The sequence below is a fragment of the Macaca fascicularis genome, chromosome 8, assembly GCF_037993035.2.
Source record: "Macaca fascicularis isolate 582-1 chromosome 8, T2T-MFA8v1.1".
NCBI lineage: Eukaryota > Metazoa > Chordata > Mammalia > Primates > Cercopithecidae > Macaca > Macaca fascicularis.
Genome location: NC_088382.1, coordinates 7,071,075 through 7,085,723, shown reverse-complemented (window position 1 = coordinate 7,085,723; position 14,649 = coordinate 7,071,075). Strand labels below are relative to the sequence as shown.

The following is a 14,649-nucleotide window of genomic DNA, read 5'->3' as shown; positions in this document are numbered from 1 at the left end:
TTTTCTTTCCAAGGAGACATTTACAGATACTGGTTTAAATGGAGGCCCTGGCCTCTCCTAATTCCTTCCCCCCAAACAACTTCCAACTGGGACCATCAAGGGTCGATCAGCAGTGCAACTGCAAACTAAATATAGTAGCTGACTGACCACAGGGTAAAAACAGCTGCTGCAGGTGGGAAAAAAAAGTTAAAAAGACAAAATGATACCGTCCCATTTTCCCCATCCCACCCTAACCCTACCAAGAAAAGTAAAAGAGGACTAAGTGGACATTAGGAATAACCAAGAATAAAGCTGTTCTTTCAAATTGAGAAATGAAAGAAAAATTCACATTTGTTATTTCTTATAAGACTTCAAATACCTACTGTTAAAGAGGGCCTTCTACTTTTATGGTTTGTTTCTCAAGTTTAATCTACGAATCCAATCTCTACAGAGAAACAGTAACAGAAAGTAATCAGACAACAGATCACCCACACATTTAAACCCAGTTAAAGTTGGCAAGAATTGTATCTAGTTAGGTTTCTACCGTAACAAATGTATTTATTTCCTCGCCCAGCTTTCACTTGTCCTGGGGGAAGAACACAAGACCGAATTGTACTTCTGTTTCAAGAGGTCATTGTAAAAGCGCACTTCGGAGTGTAGACGTCTCCGATCTGTTCCAACATGACCACCTCTTTGGACCAAAGGCCAGAAACTGCTAAACGCGTGCCCTATTTAAAACGTGCATCTGCACCCACTTTTCTAAGTAGCATCGGACCCAGGCGAGGGGCGGGGAAAGGGGCGGCGGGTCCCACTTGTAGCCTCAGGACGACGCGGCCACAGCTTCCTAGAGAGAGATCTCGGCAGACCGGCAGGAAGCACGCGGAGAGGAAGGCGGGGAGGCGGCACGTGCTCTACGTGCTGGGTCCGCCGGGCCGGCCGGGTGACCCTCGCCAGCTGGTGGGGACCGGAGGGGTCCACGCCTCCGGGAGCTCGGGTGGACGCCGAGACCTGGGAGCGGTAGACGGCTCACCTGGACCCCGGTGTAATTCTCGAAGAAGAAGAGCACCATGCTCTGGTAGACGCAGTAGAGCCGGTCGTCCAGCGCCTGGTAGAAGCGGGCGGGCAGGAAGGCGGAGAGCAGCCGCCAGACCCCCCAGGCCAGCACGTAGGTGGGCGCCGTGCCCAGGAGCACGACGCTGGGCAGCAGGTAGCGCATGGAGTACGTGTGGAGTACCAGGGACAGCAGCATCTTCTCTGCTCGGCAGCAGCGGGCTCCGCCTGCGCTCCCCGCCCGCCGCCGGGGCCTCAGTCGCGGCCAGCAGGCGGCCAATCACCGCCCGGGCCCGGGCCGCCGCGCCCGCCACCCGCTCCCAGCCTCCGCCCCCAGCCGCATGGGCCGCGCCGCCGCCGGGGGCCGGGTAGGCGAGTGCGGGGCTGCGTGCGCTGCTCGCGGCTGCAAGGCAAGCGAAGCCGCGGCCCTCCCGGATCCACAGCTCAGGGATGCTCACACCCCATGACCCTCACCCATCGCCACATCCCCCCCGCCGGGGGAGGGGCTCCGCGGCAATAACGCGCCTTCTGATTGGTCATACGTTGCCATAGGTACCCGTCGGAGGCAATAACACGTCTCTTGATTGGTTGATTTGGGCCGACAGTTAAAGTACAGCTACCTACCGGGAGCGCGGGCAAAACCAGCTCAGGCCACTGCGCATGCTCCCCAGCTAGGCCGGCTGCGGACGCTGGAAGGGAGGTGGCGACTGGCGGAGCTAGGTGAAGGTGGGTGCGGGCTGGACGAGGGTTCGGGTGACTCGTCCTGCTCCCTCGGCCGGACGTGCGCGCGGGCAGGTTTAAGGGGCGCTGGAGGTGCCTGGAACGCGCACCTCCTGCTCACAGGCCCCTGGGCGCCGGCATGTACACAATCAGAGCAGTGAGAAAGGGGGTGTTAGGGTTATCAGAGGTCCCAGTCTTGCAGGCACCTGGGCCCAGGTCGAAGGGCAGCTCGGGTGTCCCCGTCTGCTCACTGCCAGTCCTTAGCAAGGGGACGCCGCCTCCTCAGCCTCCCCTTTGAGTGCGCAGCAGCCCCTCCCGCTCGTCTCTCTTTACCAGGGTGTTTCAGAATTAGGGTCCCTGTTTTTCCCATCACAGTAATGATGATAATTACATGTTTATGCATAGCAGAAGAACCACCCCACAAGGATATTTCCATACTGTTTATTAGACCTTTTCAGAATTCACTCTTGCTTCATTTCCTCAGAGCCTGTTGGACTTGTTTCTGATTTTTTTTTTTAAATAAGGAGCCTTTTTTTTTTTTTTTTTTTTTTTTTGTAGTAAAAAGTACTTGCGTGCACATGTAGAATCCATAAAATACATACTTTTGTAGCCTTCACTAAAAGCTAGGAAGGCTGGATAGCTGTTTTATTGATGTTAAAGCAGATCCACAGGCCTTCTGGATCTTTCTCCCCCTCTTTGGCTGCAGTAAAAATGGTTTAATATGTAACCCTTTTCAAGGATAGTTGTACTTTAAAAGAATGTCAAATGCTTTACCATATATATATATATATTCCACCCCCCCACCACCACCATAATGGAAGCCCGTGCTACCTTTAGGCAGGACGGCATTTCAGTGGAAAGTTCTAATCTGGGCCAGGATGGTAGCTACTTTCTTTATACATGATTAACATCAAGTTACAACATCATTGGTAGATGGTGACCTTTGGGGACAAAGCCAGGTGAATAGAGATCTCTCAAGTAACAAGTATTTGAAGGCCAGCAGGAAGCATTACACAGTACAAAGAACTTCTCTCCCTTTCTGTGGCTGCCATTGCCCTGTACTGTAAGAAGCACTAGGTTTAGTACCGGAGGGAAAAAGTCACGGGTGTGGACAATGTGCACAACTAATGCTCCTTATGCTTTCTTTAACGGAGACCAGACATCCCTACACTAGAACAATGTGTGAAAAGATAAAGCAGGTTCTGTGTTCATGTTAGGCTTGCTATGTACAAAGTCAATAAATATGTGTTTACGTGTAAATTTGTTACTGTGAATCACCCCAGGTGTTAATCACCAAGTTGTAAAGTTTTGTTCAATGTTTGGCATGAAAACACAGAACTTTCTCTTGCTCCCTCTTTATCTCCAAACCCAGCTCCTGACTTACCAGTTATTCTCTGTGCTGCTCCCACTCCTCTCTTCCTGTGAACAGTCACAGATCCACCCTCTCTTTCTGCCACTACCCGGCTCTGTTTTTCTGTTTTTTTCTCCCTTTTCAGTGCATACCTCTTAGTTGATCAGCCTACACCCTCTGCCTCCTTACCTTGTACTTTTGTTGAGCCCTTGCAGTCTGATGACCTTTTCCACCCCTCTACTGGAGTAGTGCTTCTTTCAGAGCACAGCCGACTTCCTCTTCTGCATACCCTGCTGGGCACCAGTGGAACAGTGAAAGGTGAAGTCTGTCTATGCCTTCCTTGTACAACATTTAACAAGGAGTTCCCTGTGGGATGAAAAGGGGACATTCGTGGTTCTATGGGAGCATATATCAAGGCAATCTAATTTAGTCTGGAGACAAGGAAGGCTTCTCAGGCGAAATGGTATTTCAGGTGAAGCTTGAGGGACTTAGTGGGCCTTCCACGGGAGAATGGCACTTTTGAACGCCTGAAGCTGAGAAAACACCATATTCTCATGCTTAGCACTGGAGTGGGCCACAATGTTCTTTTAAAAATTTGTTGAGATGCCCCTTGAAAGAATGCTGTGTATTCCTATCACACATTCTTAAATTGATAGTTAAATGTTTTTATCAGCTGGGCATGATAATACTTGTAATTCCAGCACTTCAGGAGGCCAAGGAGGAAGGATCACTTAAGTGATTTGTAGAGTGAGATCTCCATCTCTACAAATATATACTTTTTAATTAGCTGGATGTGATTGTTCATGCCTGTAGCCCCAGCTACCCAGGAGGCTGAGTTGGGAGGATTGCTTGAGCCCAGGAGTTCAAAGCTGCTATGAGCCATGATCGCGTCACTGCAATCCAGCCTGAGTGAAAGAGAAAGACCCTGTCTCAAGAAAAAGGGGTGGGGGGCTTTTAATGATAAATTTTAAAAGGCTTTTAATTATAAATTTAAGTAGTTACGAAAGAAGTTGTGATGAGTTGTGAATGAGGTTTTGAAGATAAAGTGATTACAGAAAATGTTTAAATGTATGCAGTGAGTTATAAATACTATAGTGATTTAATATCCACCCCATCGTTCATTTCAAAAATACTGAAGCCTTTGACCAGTTGAAAATTTTGCATTGATCATTTTTCTCCCTGAAAATATTTTTATTTCAATTCTACCACAGGATTCTATCGTAAGTGAATATGCTCTATCCTTTAAAGTTTTGTATTGATCAGACTGTATCATTAGGGTTCTAAGAAGCAAATTTTCTTCTGGATTGAACTATTACTATTATTAGCAATACACAGTGTAATCAATGTGTTTCACAAAATCTGACAAGGAACTGTAGGCAAAAAAAAAAAAAAAAAAAAGTTTTACTAGAAATGCATCTCTTAATGGTCCCTTCATTAAAATAAATTTTCTCTGTTGGTGTCCTCAGGGTTATTATACTTTTCTACCTCAGCAGGGCAGCACCATGTAGTAAGATTTGGGATGTACCAGGTGGGAGAGGAGCCATTGTGAAGTGCCGGGTGGGCCTGGACTCCAGGAGTCCTCAGTCAGATAACTTTTAGAAGAGTTGGGATCTGAAAAACTGAATCCCTTGAAACTGCTCATGACCACATGTGTCCATATTCTCAGGGATATGCATGCCTCCATTCGAAGACTGTTTTTACAGAAATAATTAGGGTAAGGGAAGGAGACAAGGATGGTAGGGATTGAGTCTGGAAAGATAGGCAAGAACCAGATGACAGCAGGGTCTTGGGAGACATGTAAAGATTTTAGAGTTTATCCCAAAGGACAGGGAAGCTACTGAGATTTTAAGGAGAGGACTGACATGCTTATATTTGGTCTTTTTAAAAGTTGTTCAGGCATTATGGAAAGTACATTTTAAACAGTTTGGAGACTATAGCTAGACTCCCAGCTAGAAAGGATGATAGTGGCTTAGCCTTTGATGGTGATCATGTATGGAGAGAAAAACGAATCCCTCATGCACAGCGTTCTTGGAAGGACATTTGACAGTATGTTCTAAGAATGGACAGCCATATGGTTTGGATCTGTGTTCCCACCCAAATCTCATTATCAGTCTTAACCCCCAGTGTTGGAGGTGGGGCCTGGTGCCAGGCGATTGGATCATGGCGGCAGTTTTCTCATGAATAGTTATCACCATCCCTCTTGGCACTTGTCCTCAGGATAGTGAGTGATTCTCGCGAGATCTGGTGGTTGAAAATTTTGTAGCAGACCGGGCACAGTGGCTCCCACCTGTAATCCCAGCACTTTGGGAGACTGAGGTGGGCGGATCACGAGGTCAGGAAATTGAGACCATCCTGGCTAACAAGGTGAAACCCTGTCTCTACTAAAATTACAAAAATCAGCCCGGTGTGGTGGTAGGCACCTGTAGTCCCAGCTAATCAGGAGGCTGAGGCAGGAGAATGGCGGGAACCCGGGAGGCGCAGGTTGCAGTGAGCCAAGATTGCACCACTGCACTCCAGCCTGGGCAACAGAGTGAGACTCTGTCTCAAAAAAAAAAAAAGAAAAGAAAAGAAAAGAAAATTGTGTAGCACCTCCCCGCTCACCTCACTCTCGCTCCTGCTCTCCCTTTGCCTTTCACTATGATTTCACGTTTCCTGAGGCCTCCCCGGAAGCTGAGCAGATACCAGCACTATGCTTCCTGTACAGCCAGCAGAACTGTGAGCCAATTAAACCACTTTTCTTTATAAATTACCCAGTCTCCAGTATTTCTTTATAGCAATGCAAGGACAGCCTAATACAGACAGATACCCTTTTAATTAGTCAGTCTCCCTAAGTGCACATCATTAGCAGAAAGGGTCTGTGGATACACAGTACTGATATGTGAAATGGTGTGCAGCAGTCGGACAGGAATAAGTAGCCCTAAATGCGTAGTCATGGACAGATCACTAGGACACTAGGTGACAAAGCAAGTTGCTGGATAATACATGCACTATGATCCTATTTCTGTAAAAACTAAATAAAACTTTGGTCAGTTCCCCTTCATGCTTTTATTTTGCTGTTTGCACAGATAAAACAAGAAGGCATTCCTGTTATAAAAAGTGTAAGCAATACTATGTTTTGAATATTGAATAAAATGTGGACATTTCCCTCATGCCGCACCCAGTCCCATTTTCTTACCCAGAGGTTACAGCTGTCTACTTATGCAGTAGATGCTCGGCAGTCCTTTGCCCCTTCCCTCCTTGAGGTGACTAAGATGGTCATACAGACAGCCACCCCTCCCAACAGAGCCATGTGATCTGGGGGAAACTGACCCCACCCGTAATGGGCCACCATCAGTCTAGGGCTGTGTTTCTTTTGAAGTGTGGACCTTGAAGCCTTCAGGCTCCTCAAGACCCTTTCAGGTGGTGTGAGGGAAAAATGTTTTCACAGTAATACTGAGACATCATTTGCCTTTTCACTATTAGATTTGCAGTGGTGATGCAAAAGCAGGGGTAGGTAAATCCACTGACACCTCACTGGAAGTAAGGCAATGACCCAGAAAGGTACCCGCTAGTGACTGTCATGTTCTTCATCGCCATGTGATCATGGCAAAAACACTTCACTTGAGAATAGTCTCAATGTGGTAGCAAAAAATAAAAAATAAAAAAAGTCAATTTTATTAAGTCTCAACTGTGGAGTACGCGTCTTGTGAATACTCCATGTGACTAAACGGAACTTGCATGAAACACACGGGATGCATACCAAAGCTCAATAGCTCCCCTGTGGGAAACGACCTCTGAGCTGCAAGTTGAGAGCTACCTTTTTCACGGAACATCAGTTTTGCTTGAAAGAATAACTAGCAGATAAACTGGTGAGTCTGGCAGACACTTTTTCTGAAAACAAATTCACTTCAAAAGAAAACAGTGGGTAATGTTGCCAACAATAAAATCGAAGCTTTCAAGTGAAAACTTGAATCTTGGAAAACATATGTTGCTCTATGAGCTTGATACCCTCTCAATTCTAGAAGACATTTTTCTTTCTTTCTTTCTTTTTTTTTTTTTGTCTTTAAGTTCTAGGGTACACGTGCACAATGTGCAGGTTTGTTACATATGTATACATGTGCCATGTTGGTGTGCTGTACCCATTAACTCGTCATTTACACTAGGTGTATCTCCTAATGCTATCCCTCCCTGCCCTGCCCCGACCCCACGACAGACCCCGGTGTGTGATGTTCCCCATCCTGTGTCCACGTGTTCTCATTGTTCAATTCCCACCTATGAGTGAGAACATGCGGTGTTTGGTTTTTTGGCCTTGCGATAGTTTGCTGAGAATGATGGTTTCCAGCTTCATCCATGTCCCTACAAAGTACGTGAACTCATCCTTTTTTATGGCTGCAGAGTATTCCATGGTATATATGTGCCACATTTTCTTAATCCAGTGTATCATTGATGGACATTTGGGTTGGTTCCAAGTCTTTGCTATTGTGAATAGTGCTGCAGTAAACATATATGTGCATGTGTCTTTATAGCAGCATGATTTTTAATCCTTTGGGTATATAGCCAGTAATGGGATGACTGGGTCAAATGGTATTTCTAGTTCTAGATCCTTGAGGAATTGCCACACTGTCTTCTTGAAGACTTTTTTCATGAGATCTGTGGTACTAGCAACCATTGTGATTTTTCAATACTGTATCATGAAATGTGTCAGAATTTGGAAGGTTGGCACAATGCAGTAAACCAATGTTTTTAAAATAATGCATGATATTTAAAAATGATGAATGGGTAAATGGCTCTTGCAAGCACAGGATATACCAATGGGTTTTAATTTAACTGCAAAAATTTCATTGATGTAATTTCACACTTTACATGGCTGTTAACCTTTAAGCAATCACCAGTTCCTGAGTTTTAGTGTAATATGAAAGAAGTCACATTATCTGAAAAGGCTATAAAAATACCCCTTCCAGGCCGGGCACTACCGGTAGCTCATGCCTGTAATCCCAGCACTGTGGGAGGCCGAGGTGGGCAGCTTGTTTGAACCCAGGAGTTTGAGACCACCCTAGGTAACATGGCGAAACCCCATGTTTCACCACAAAAAATACAAAAGTTAGCCATATGTGGTGGTGCATACCTGTAGCCTCATCTAGCTATTCCGGAGGCTAAGGTAGGAGGGTCACCTGAGCCCAGGAGGCTGCAGTGAGCTGAGATCACGCCACTGTACTCCAGCCTAGAGGACAGAGTGAGACCCTGTTCCCCCGCAGCCCCCCAAAAAAACCCTTTTTCCAATTACAAATCTATATAAGGCTGGATTTTCTTTATACATTTCAGCCAAAAACAACGACAACAACAACAACAAAACACAAAACATGGCAGCAGATTGAATGCAGAAGCACTTTGTTTCATTAAACCACATTAAAAAGATTTGAAAAAATAAGAAAGTAAAACAATGCCACTTTTCCTAAATTTTCTATTGTTTTTGAAAATAGTCTGTTAAGCACAATGGCACAATGTTATAAAGCCCAAACTCATATGGTGAAGTACTACCCTCTGCCCTGCTTTAGCACATGACCTTATTTGGCTATGGTCTCCACAGAGGTACCCAAATTAAAATTAGTCCGTTAGGTCATTAGGATGGGCCCTAATCCTTCTGAGAAGAGGACATTTGGACACAGACATGTGGGGGAAGATGGTGTAAAGAGTTACAGGGAGAAGGCTGTCCACAAGCCAACGAGAGAGGCCTGGAACAGATCCTTCCCTTTATAGGCAAGTTTATTTTTCCCCCTCAGACTTCACTGATTTGATCCTGTAAAGCAAACTGGGTTGGGAGGCTGAGGCAGGCAGATTACAAGGTCAGGAGATCAAGACCATCTTGGCCAACATGGTGAAACACCGTCTCTACTAAAATACAAAAAATTAGCCAGGCGTGATGGCACGTGCCTGTAATCCCAGCTACTTGGCAGGCTGAGGCAGGGGAATCGCTTGAAGCCGGGAGGCAGACGTTGCAGTGAGCTGAGATCATGCCACGGCACTCCAGCCTGGTGACAGAGCGAGACTCCGTCTCAAAACAAAAACACCACTTGGAATAGACAGATCAACAAGGAAAAAAAGGCATGTTTATTAACGTGCATTCAGGCACAGAAGTCATACAAAATATGAAAAACTCAAATGGCCAGGTGGACGATGCTTTGTTTAAAATTTTTTTTTTTTTTTTTTGAGACGGAGTCTTGAGTCTCTGTCGCCCAGGCCTGAGTGCAGTGGCACAGTCTTGGCTCACTGCAACCTCTGCCTCCTGGGTTCAAGCGATTCTCCCACCTCAGCCTCCCGAGTAGCTGGGACTACAGGCATGCACCACCGCGCCCGGCTAATTTTTGTGTTTTTAGGATTTCACCATGTTGGCCAGGCTGGTCTCAGACTCCTAACCTCAAGTTATCTGCCTGCCTCGGCCTCCCCAAGTGCCAAAATTACAGGCATGAGCCACCGCTTCAGGCCGGTTGATGCTTTTATACCATCTTGAGGTTACAGAAAGAATGGGGACTTGGGTCTTAGCAAAACAGGTTATGGGAGAGAGAGAAGAGGAGACCTGGCACCTAAGGCAGTGTTGTTATGCAGAGGAAACCAAGGTAGCAGCCCTCAGGAAGAATAGAAGGTAGGTAGGCGGGGAAGTGTTTGTCAGATTCTAAAGGTTTGAGACTCTCAGGTCATCTTTCCTAGACCCGGACCAGGGGGCTTCAGAGAAAGCCTTCTTACAGCTGTTGTTTACTTTGCTTCATTTCCTCTGCAGATGCAAACCTCCTCCCCACCACCCCCAACTCAAAAGGGGAGACTAGATTTGCAGGGCAATTATTGTGTTTACAGGCCTTCTGAATAGCCATTTTGAAACATGTCAAAGAAGTCTATTTTGGGGTGAAATATTTGGTGTCGTTTTCCTCCCAGCCTTCACAAAGAACCAACCCTGTTGACAGCTTGTTTTTAAACTTTCTGCTCCCAGCACTGAGAGACAATAAATGCCTTTTTAAAAAGCCACATAGTGTGTGGTACTGTGTTACAGCAGCCCTAGCAAACTCTTATCACTTCTGTGCTTGAAATACTCACAGCTCAGAAAAAATCCAAATTAAGTCCTGCCTGTGGCCTGCAAGGCTGTACCATGAGCTACTTCCCTGACCTCAGTACACAGCTCTGCCCAGACCATCGATGCTTAGGTGTGATATGACCTGACTGTCAGGACTAAGCCAACTTCAATGTGACTTGATTCTGTTGACCTAAAAGGAAGAAGCTGGGGCAAAATTAACATAAATAGGGAGTGTATTGGGGCCAATCTTGAGGACTGCAACCCAGGAGCATAGTTTCAAGTTGTCCTGAATATACACTCCAATTAGCAGTGATTACAAGTGGATTTTTAAAGGGAAATGGGGACAAGAGAGTGGGCTGATACAAAGTGGTTTGTCAGGAACTCTCTTTGGCGTCACATAAATAACGTTAATTAGTGATTGGCTATATATTGCTAAGCTGTAGGTTGTGGGTTATAGTGTCAGTTGCAGCATTATTAGGTTAATTTATAGCTACTTGTGGCAATAGCAAACAGTTTTAAGAGATGATTGCGTAGCTCAAGGGGGAAGTAGGATGTGACCATGGTCTTGTTGTATGTTCTTTTTTATTTTTTATGATACAGGGTCTAGGTATGTTGCCCAGGCAGGTCTTGAACTCCTGGGCTCAAGTGATCCTCCTGCCTCAGCCTCCCGAGTAGCTGGGACTACAGGCACACACCTCCTTGCTGGGCTTCTGTGATCTTACTTTATTTATTTTTTAATTTATTTATTTTTTTGAGACGGAGTCTCGCTCTGTCACCCAGGCTGGAGTGCAGTGGCCAGATCTCAGCTCACTGCAAGCTCCGCCTCCCGGGTTTACGCCATTCTCCTGCCTCAGCCTCCCGAGTAGCTGGGACTACAGGCGCCCGCCACCACGCCCGGCTAATTTTTTGTATTTTTAGTAGAGACGGGGTTTCACCGTGTTAGCCCGGATGGTCTTGATCTCCTGACCTCGTGATCCGCCTGCCTTGGCCTCCCAAAGTGCTGGGATTATAGGCTTGAGCCACCGCACCCGGCCCTGTGATCTTACTTTAATGTCTCTCTTGGCCTGATAATTAAAAAGACTAGCATTCCTCAGATAAAAATTCTTTTCTTTTCTCAACTCTTTGTTCCAGGAAATTCTTGTGCAGGAAGATAAGGCTATATAAAACCAGTCAATAACTTTGTTGTTTTCTTCAGGAATCTCTTAAATGACCATTTATCCAAACAATAGATTGCCGGCTAGCCCCTTCCCAGCACACCAGGAGGCTTCTCTGGGTAAACAGCCCTCTCAGGACAATAGATCCCACAGGTGCTTCTCACAGAACTGTTTGTGCCTCAACTTGCTCTGAAACCCTTGCCTAGCTGTGCCCTCCAGTTATTTGCGCAATATCAATTAGATCCCCTCCTGACACAGGATTTGTCTCCACCCCTTTACCAGACTTGTAGCAGGGGTGGGTCTACTCAGCCTACTGCACTCAGCCCCTCGAGGGAGGGAGCACGTGGGCGAGTGAGTGTGGGACCTGGCCGGCCACTCTGAGGGCCAACACCTACTTTGACCTGAGACTCTATGTGAGGGAATCTGTGTGCCCTGCTAAGTCCCTGGCACACTGCCACTGTGTGGATGCACATGGGCGCTTTCCCAATCCTTCTGCCTTATGGGAGGTGCCCTTATAACCATGCAGTGGGTTCATCTTGCCTGCTGCCAAGATAGAGCTGATTTATCAAGATAGGGGGATTGCAGTAGAGAAAAAATTTAATTCATGCAGAATGAGCTGAATGGGAGACCAGAGTTTTATTACGCAAATCAGTCTCCCTGGAAGTTCAGAGGCTACAGTTTTACAAGGATAGTTTGGGTGTTGCTGATTTGTTGGGGATGCAATCATAGGGGTGTGGAAAATGGTCCCCGTGCATGCTGTGCTGAGTTTACTTCTAGGTGAGGCCACAGGGCCAGTTGATGCTCCCAGTGTGTCAGTTGTCAAAAATGCAAATACCTGAAAGGACATCTCAAAAGGCCAGTCTTAGGTTCTACAGTAGTAATGTTACCTGCAGGAGTAGTTGGGGAAATTTCAAATCTTGTGACCTCTGGAACAATGGCTGGCAACCATTCACATCTTTACCTGAGCAGAATTCAGGCTCCCCTCATCTTTCTACCTGATTGTCTTTCATTAACTTTATAAAGGCAGTTTAGTTTTGGGGAAGAGACATTACCATTTAAACTGTAAACTAGATGTCTCCCAAAGTTAGCTTAGCCTGAGCCCAGGAATGATTAACAGCAGTTTGGAGGTTAAAGGCAAGTTGGGGGTTGGTTAGATCAGATCTCTTTCACCATCACGATTTCCTCTTGTAAAGGTGCTTTCACTCCCTGGAGGCACTGCTATACGAGATAGAGCTAAAGAAGCAAATTTGTACAAGGAAATCGTCCCCTTCAGCCCCTGGTGATTGGATCCAAGGTAATTAAGTCATAGATCAAGTAATTAAATCACTGGAAACAAAAAAGCTATAGCCAAACGGAAGTAAGCACTGGAGCACAGAAGTAATAGAGAATTACAGTCATAATTGTTACCATGGTGTATTATTAGTCCATTCTCATGCTGCTATAAAGAAATACCCAAGACTGGGTAATTTATTAAAGAAAAGAGGTTTAATTGACTCACAGTTCTACATGGCTGGGGAGGTCTCAGGAAACTTACAGTCATGATGGAAGGCTAAGCAGAAGCAGGCACCTTCTTCACAAGGCAGCAGGAGGGAGAGTACCAGCAGGGGAAATGCGAGACGCTTGTAAAACTATCAGATGTCATGAGAACTCACTCACTGTCATGAGAACAGCATGGGGGAAACCACCCTCATGATCCAATCATCTCCACCTGGTTTCTCCCTCAACACTTGGGGATTATGAGGATTACAATTCGAGATGAGATTTGGGTGGGGACACAGCCAAACCATATCACATGGAAACTCAAAACCACATACATGTTGATGCTTTGGGAGAGCAGGAAGTAATGAAGTTGGCAGCATTGTTTGGAGAACGTACGGTACCTCTCAAGATTGTGCTTACCTTTAATGGTCCCACACATAATCCCTTTATTGGTGATCTGCATCCCAATATTGAGGTGGTGTTTCTACTTCCAAAACACTACTTCTTTGATTCAACCAGTGGACCAAGGACTTATGGTGCCTTTAAGGCCCGCTACCTGAGAAGGAGTTTTGCCTAGACTATTGCTGTGGCTGAGGAAGATGCTGAGAAGACACTGATGCAACTCTAGAAGGATTACAACATCTATTGTAGCAGGACAAACCGCAGACAAAACTCAGACACTGAGTTAAAGAAGGAAGGGGTTTATTCGGCCGGGAGCATCTGCAAGACTCCTGTCTCAAGAGCCGAGCTCCCCGAGTGAACAATTCCTGTCCCTTTTAAGGGCTCACAATTCTAAGGGGGTCCACATGAGAGGGTCGTGATCGATTGAGCAAGCAGCGGGTATGTGACTGGGGGCTGCATACACTGGTAATCAGATCGGAACAGAACAGGATGGGGATTTTTACAATGCTTTTCCATACAATGTCTGGAATCTATAGATAACAGAACCAGTTAGGTCAGGGGTCGATCTTTAACTACCAGGCCCAGGTTCCAGCACCGGGCTGTCTGCCTGTGGATTTCATTTCTGCGTTTTAGTTTTCACTTTCTTCCTTTGGAGGCAGAAATTGGGCATAAGACAATATGAGGGGTGGTCTCCTCCCTTACTCTGACTGCATCAAGAACCTTGGCATGGTCACCAAGGCGTGTATGAATGGAATCTGGACGAAGACACTCAAGAGGTTTGTCTGTGACTTCAAAGGATTAGCCAGGATGAGGAGGTTGCAAACACCAAGGCTGTGGTTGTCATAGCAAACGGCTCCAACTAGGTGTGAATGAGGATGATGTAGAGGAGAAGAATGAGGAGCTGTTGGAACTGGAACAGGAATGCATAGCTGAAGAAGAGACAAGAGAAGAGGAAACTGAGAGAAAAAAGAACTCCCAAGAAAATTAACAGTGAAGGTTTGGCAGAAGCTTTTGTAGACCTCAGAAAGCTCCTTAAAAAGTTTGAAAACATAGAGCCCAACACAAATCTGTGATATAAAAAAGAAGTAAACCAAGCAAACCACCAAAGACATATTTCTGAAAATAGCAACACTTCCTAAAGAGCCTCAGGGAGGTCCTTCAGGAGAAATCCAGAAGGATGGATTGTGGTCATAGGAGATGACAGCTCCAAACCTGTTATTTCCCCTGAATATTTTCTAGTGGGATAAGATGTGGAGATGGAACATGGTGATATTGATGATCCTGACCCTGTGTAGACTGAAGCTGATGTATGTGTTTGTGTCTTAGTTTTTAATAAAAAAAAGTTTAGAAAGTAATAGAAAGGTTTTTAAATGGCTTATAGAATAGAGATATGAAGAAAGGAAATACTTTTGTACAGCTGTACAATGTGTATTTTAGGCTAAGTGTTATAAGAATCACAATGTTTTTAAAAA

The 14,649-nt window shown here is 45.7% G+C and overlaps 1 protein-coding gene and 1 long non-coding RNA gene across 11 annotated transcripts in view; one reads left to right on the top strand and one right to left on the bottom strand.

Annotated features, from left to right (window-relative positions):
- AGPAT5 (1-acylglycerol-3-phosphate O-acyltransferase 5) overlaps positions 1 to 1,525 on the bottom strand; it is a 51,953-nt gene extending 50,428 nt beyond the window's left edge. For 3 of the 6 annotated variants that reach the window (XM_065518734.1, XM_065518735.1, XM_074000215.1), the window contains exon 1: positions 1,010 to 1,525. In XM_065518734.1, coding sequence (XP_065374806.1) covers positions 1,010 to 1,228 — 219 coding nt within the window. In that variant the 5' untranslated portion in view covers positions 1,229 to 1,525. The remainder of the gene's footprint in view (positions 1 to 1,009) is intronic. The other 3 variants (XM_065518737.1, XM_065518739.2, XM_065518738.2) reach the window with 3 other exon arrangements.
- A 178-nt stretch (positions 1,526 to 1,703) lies between these two features.
- The window catches only part of LOC141407550 (uncharacterized), a 100,850-nt gene continuing 87,904 nt past the window's right edge, over positions 1,704 to 14,649 (top strand). For all 5 annotated transcript variants that reach the window (XR_012417002.1, XR_012417004.1, XR_012417000.1 and 2 more), the window contains exon 1: positions 1,704 to 1,755. This is a non-coding gene — a long non-coding RNA (uncharacterized lncRNA). The remainder of the gene's footprint in view (positions 1,756 to 14,649) is intronic.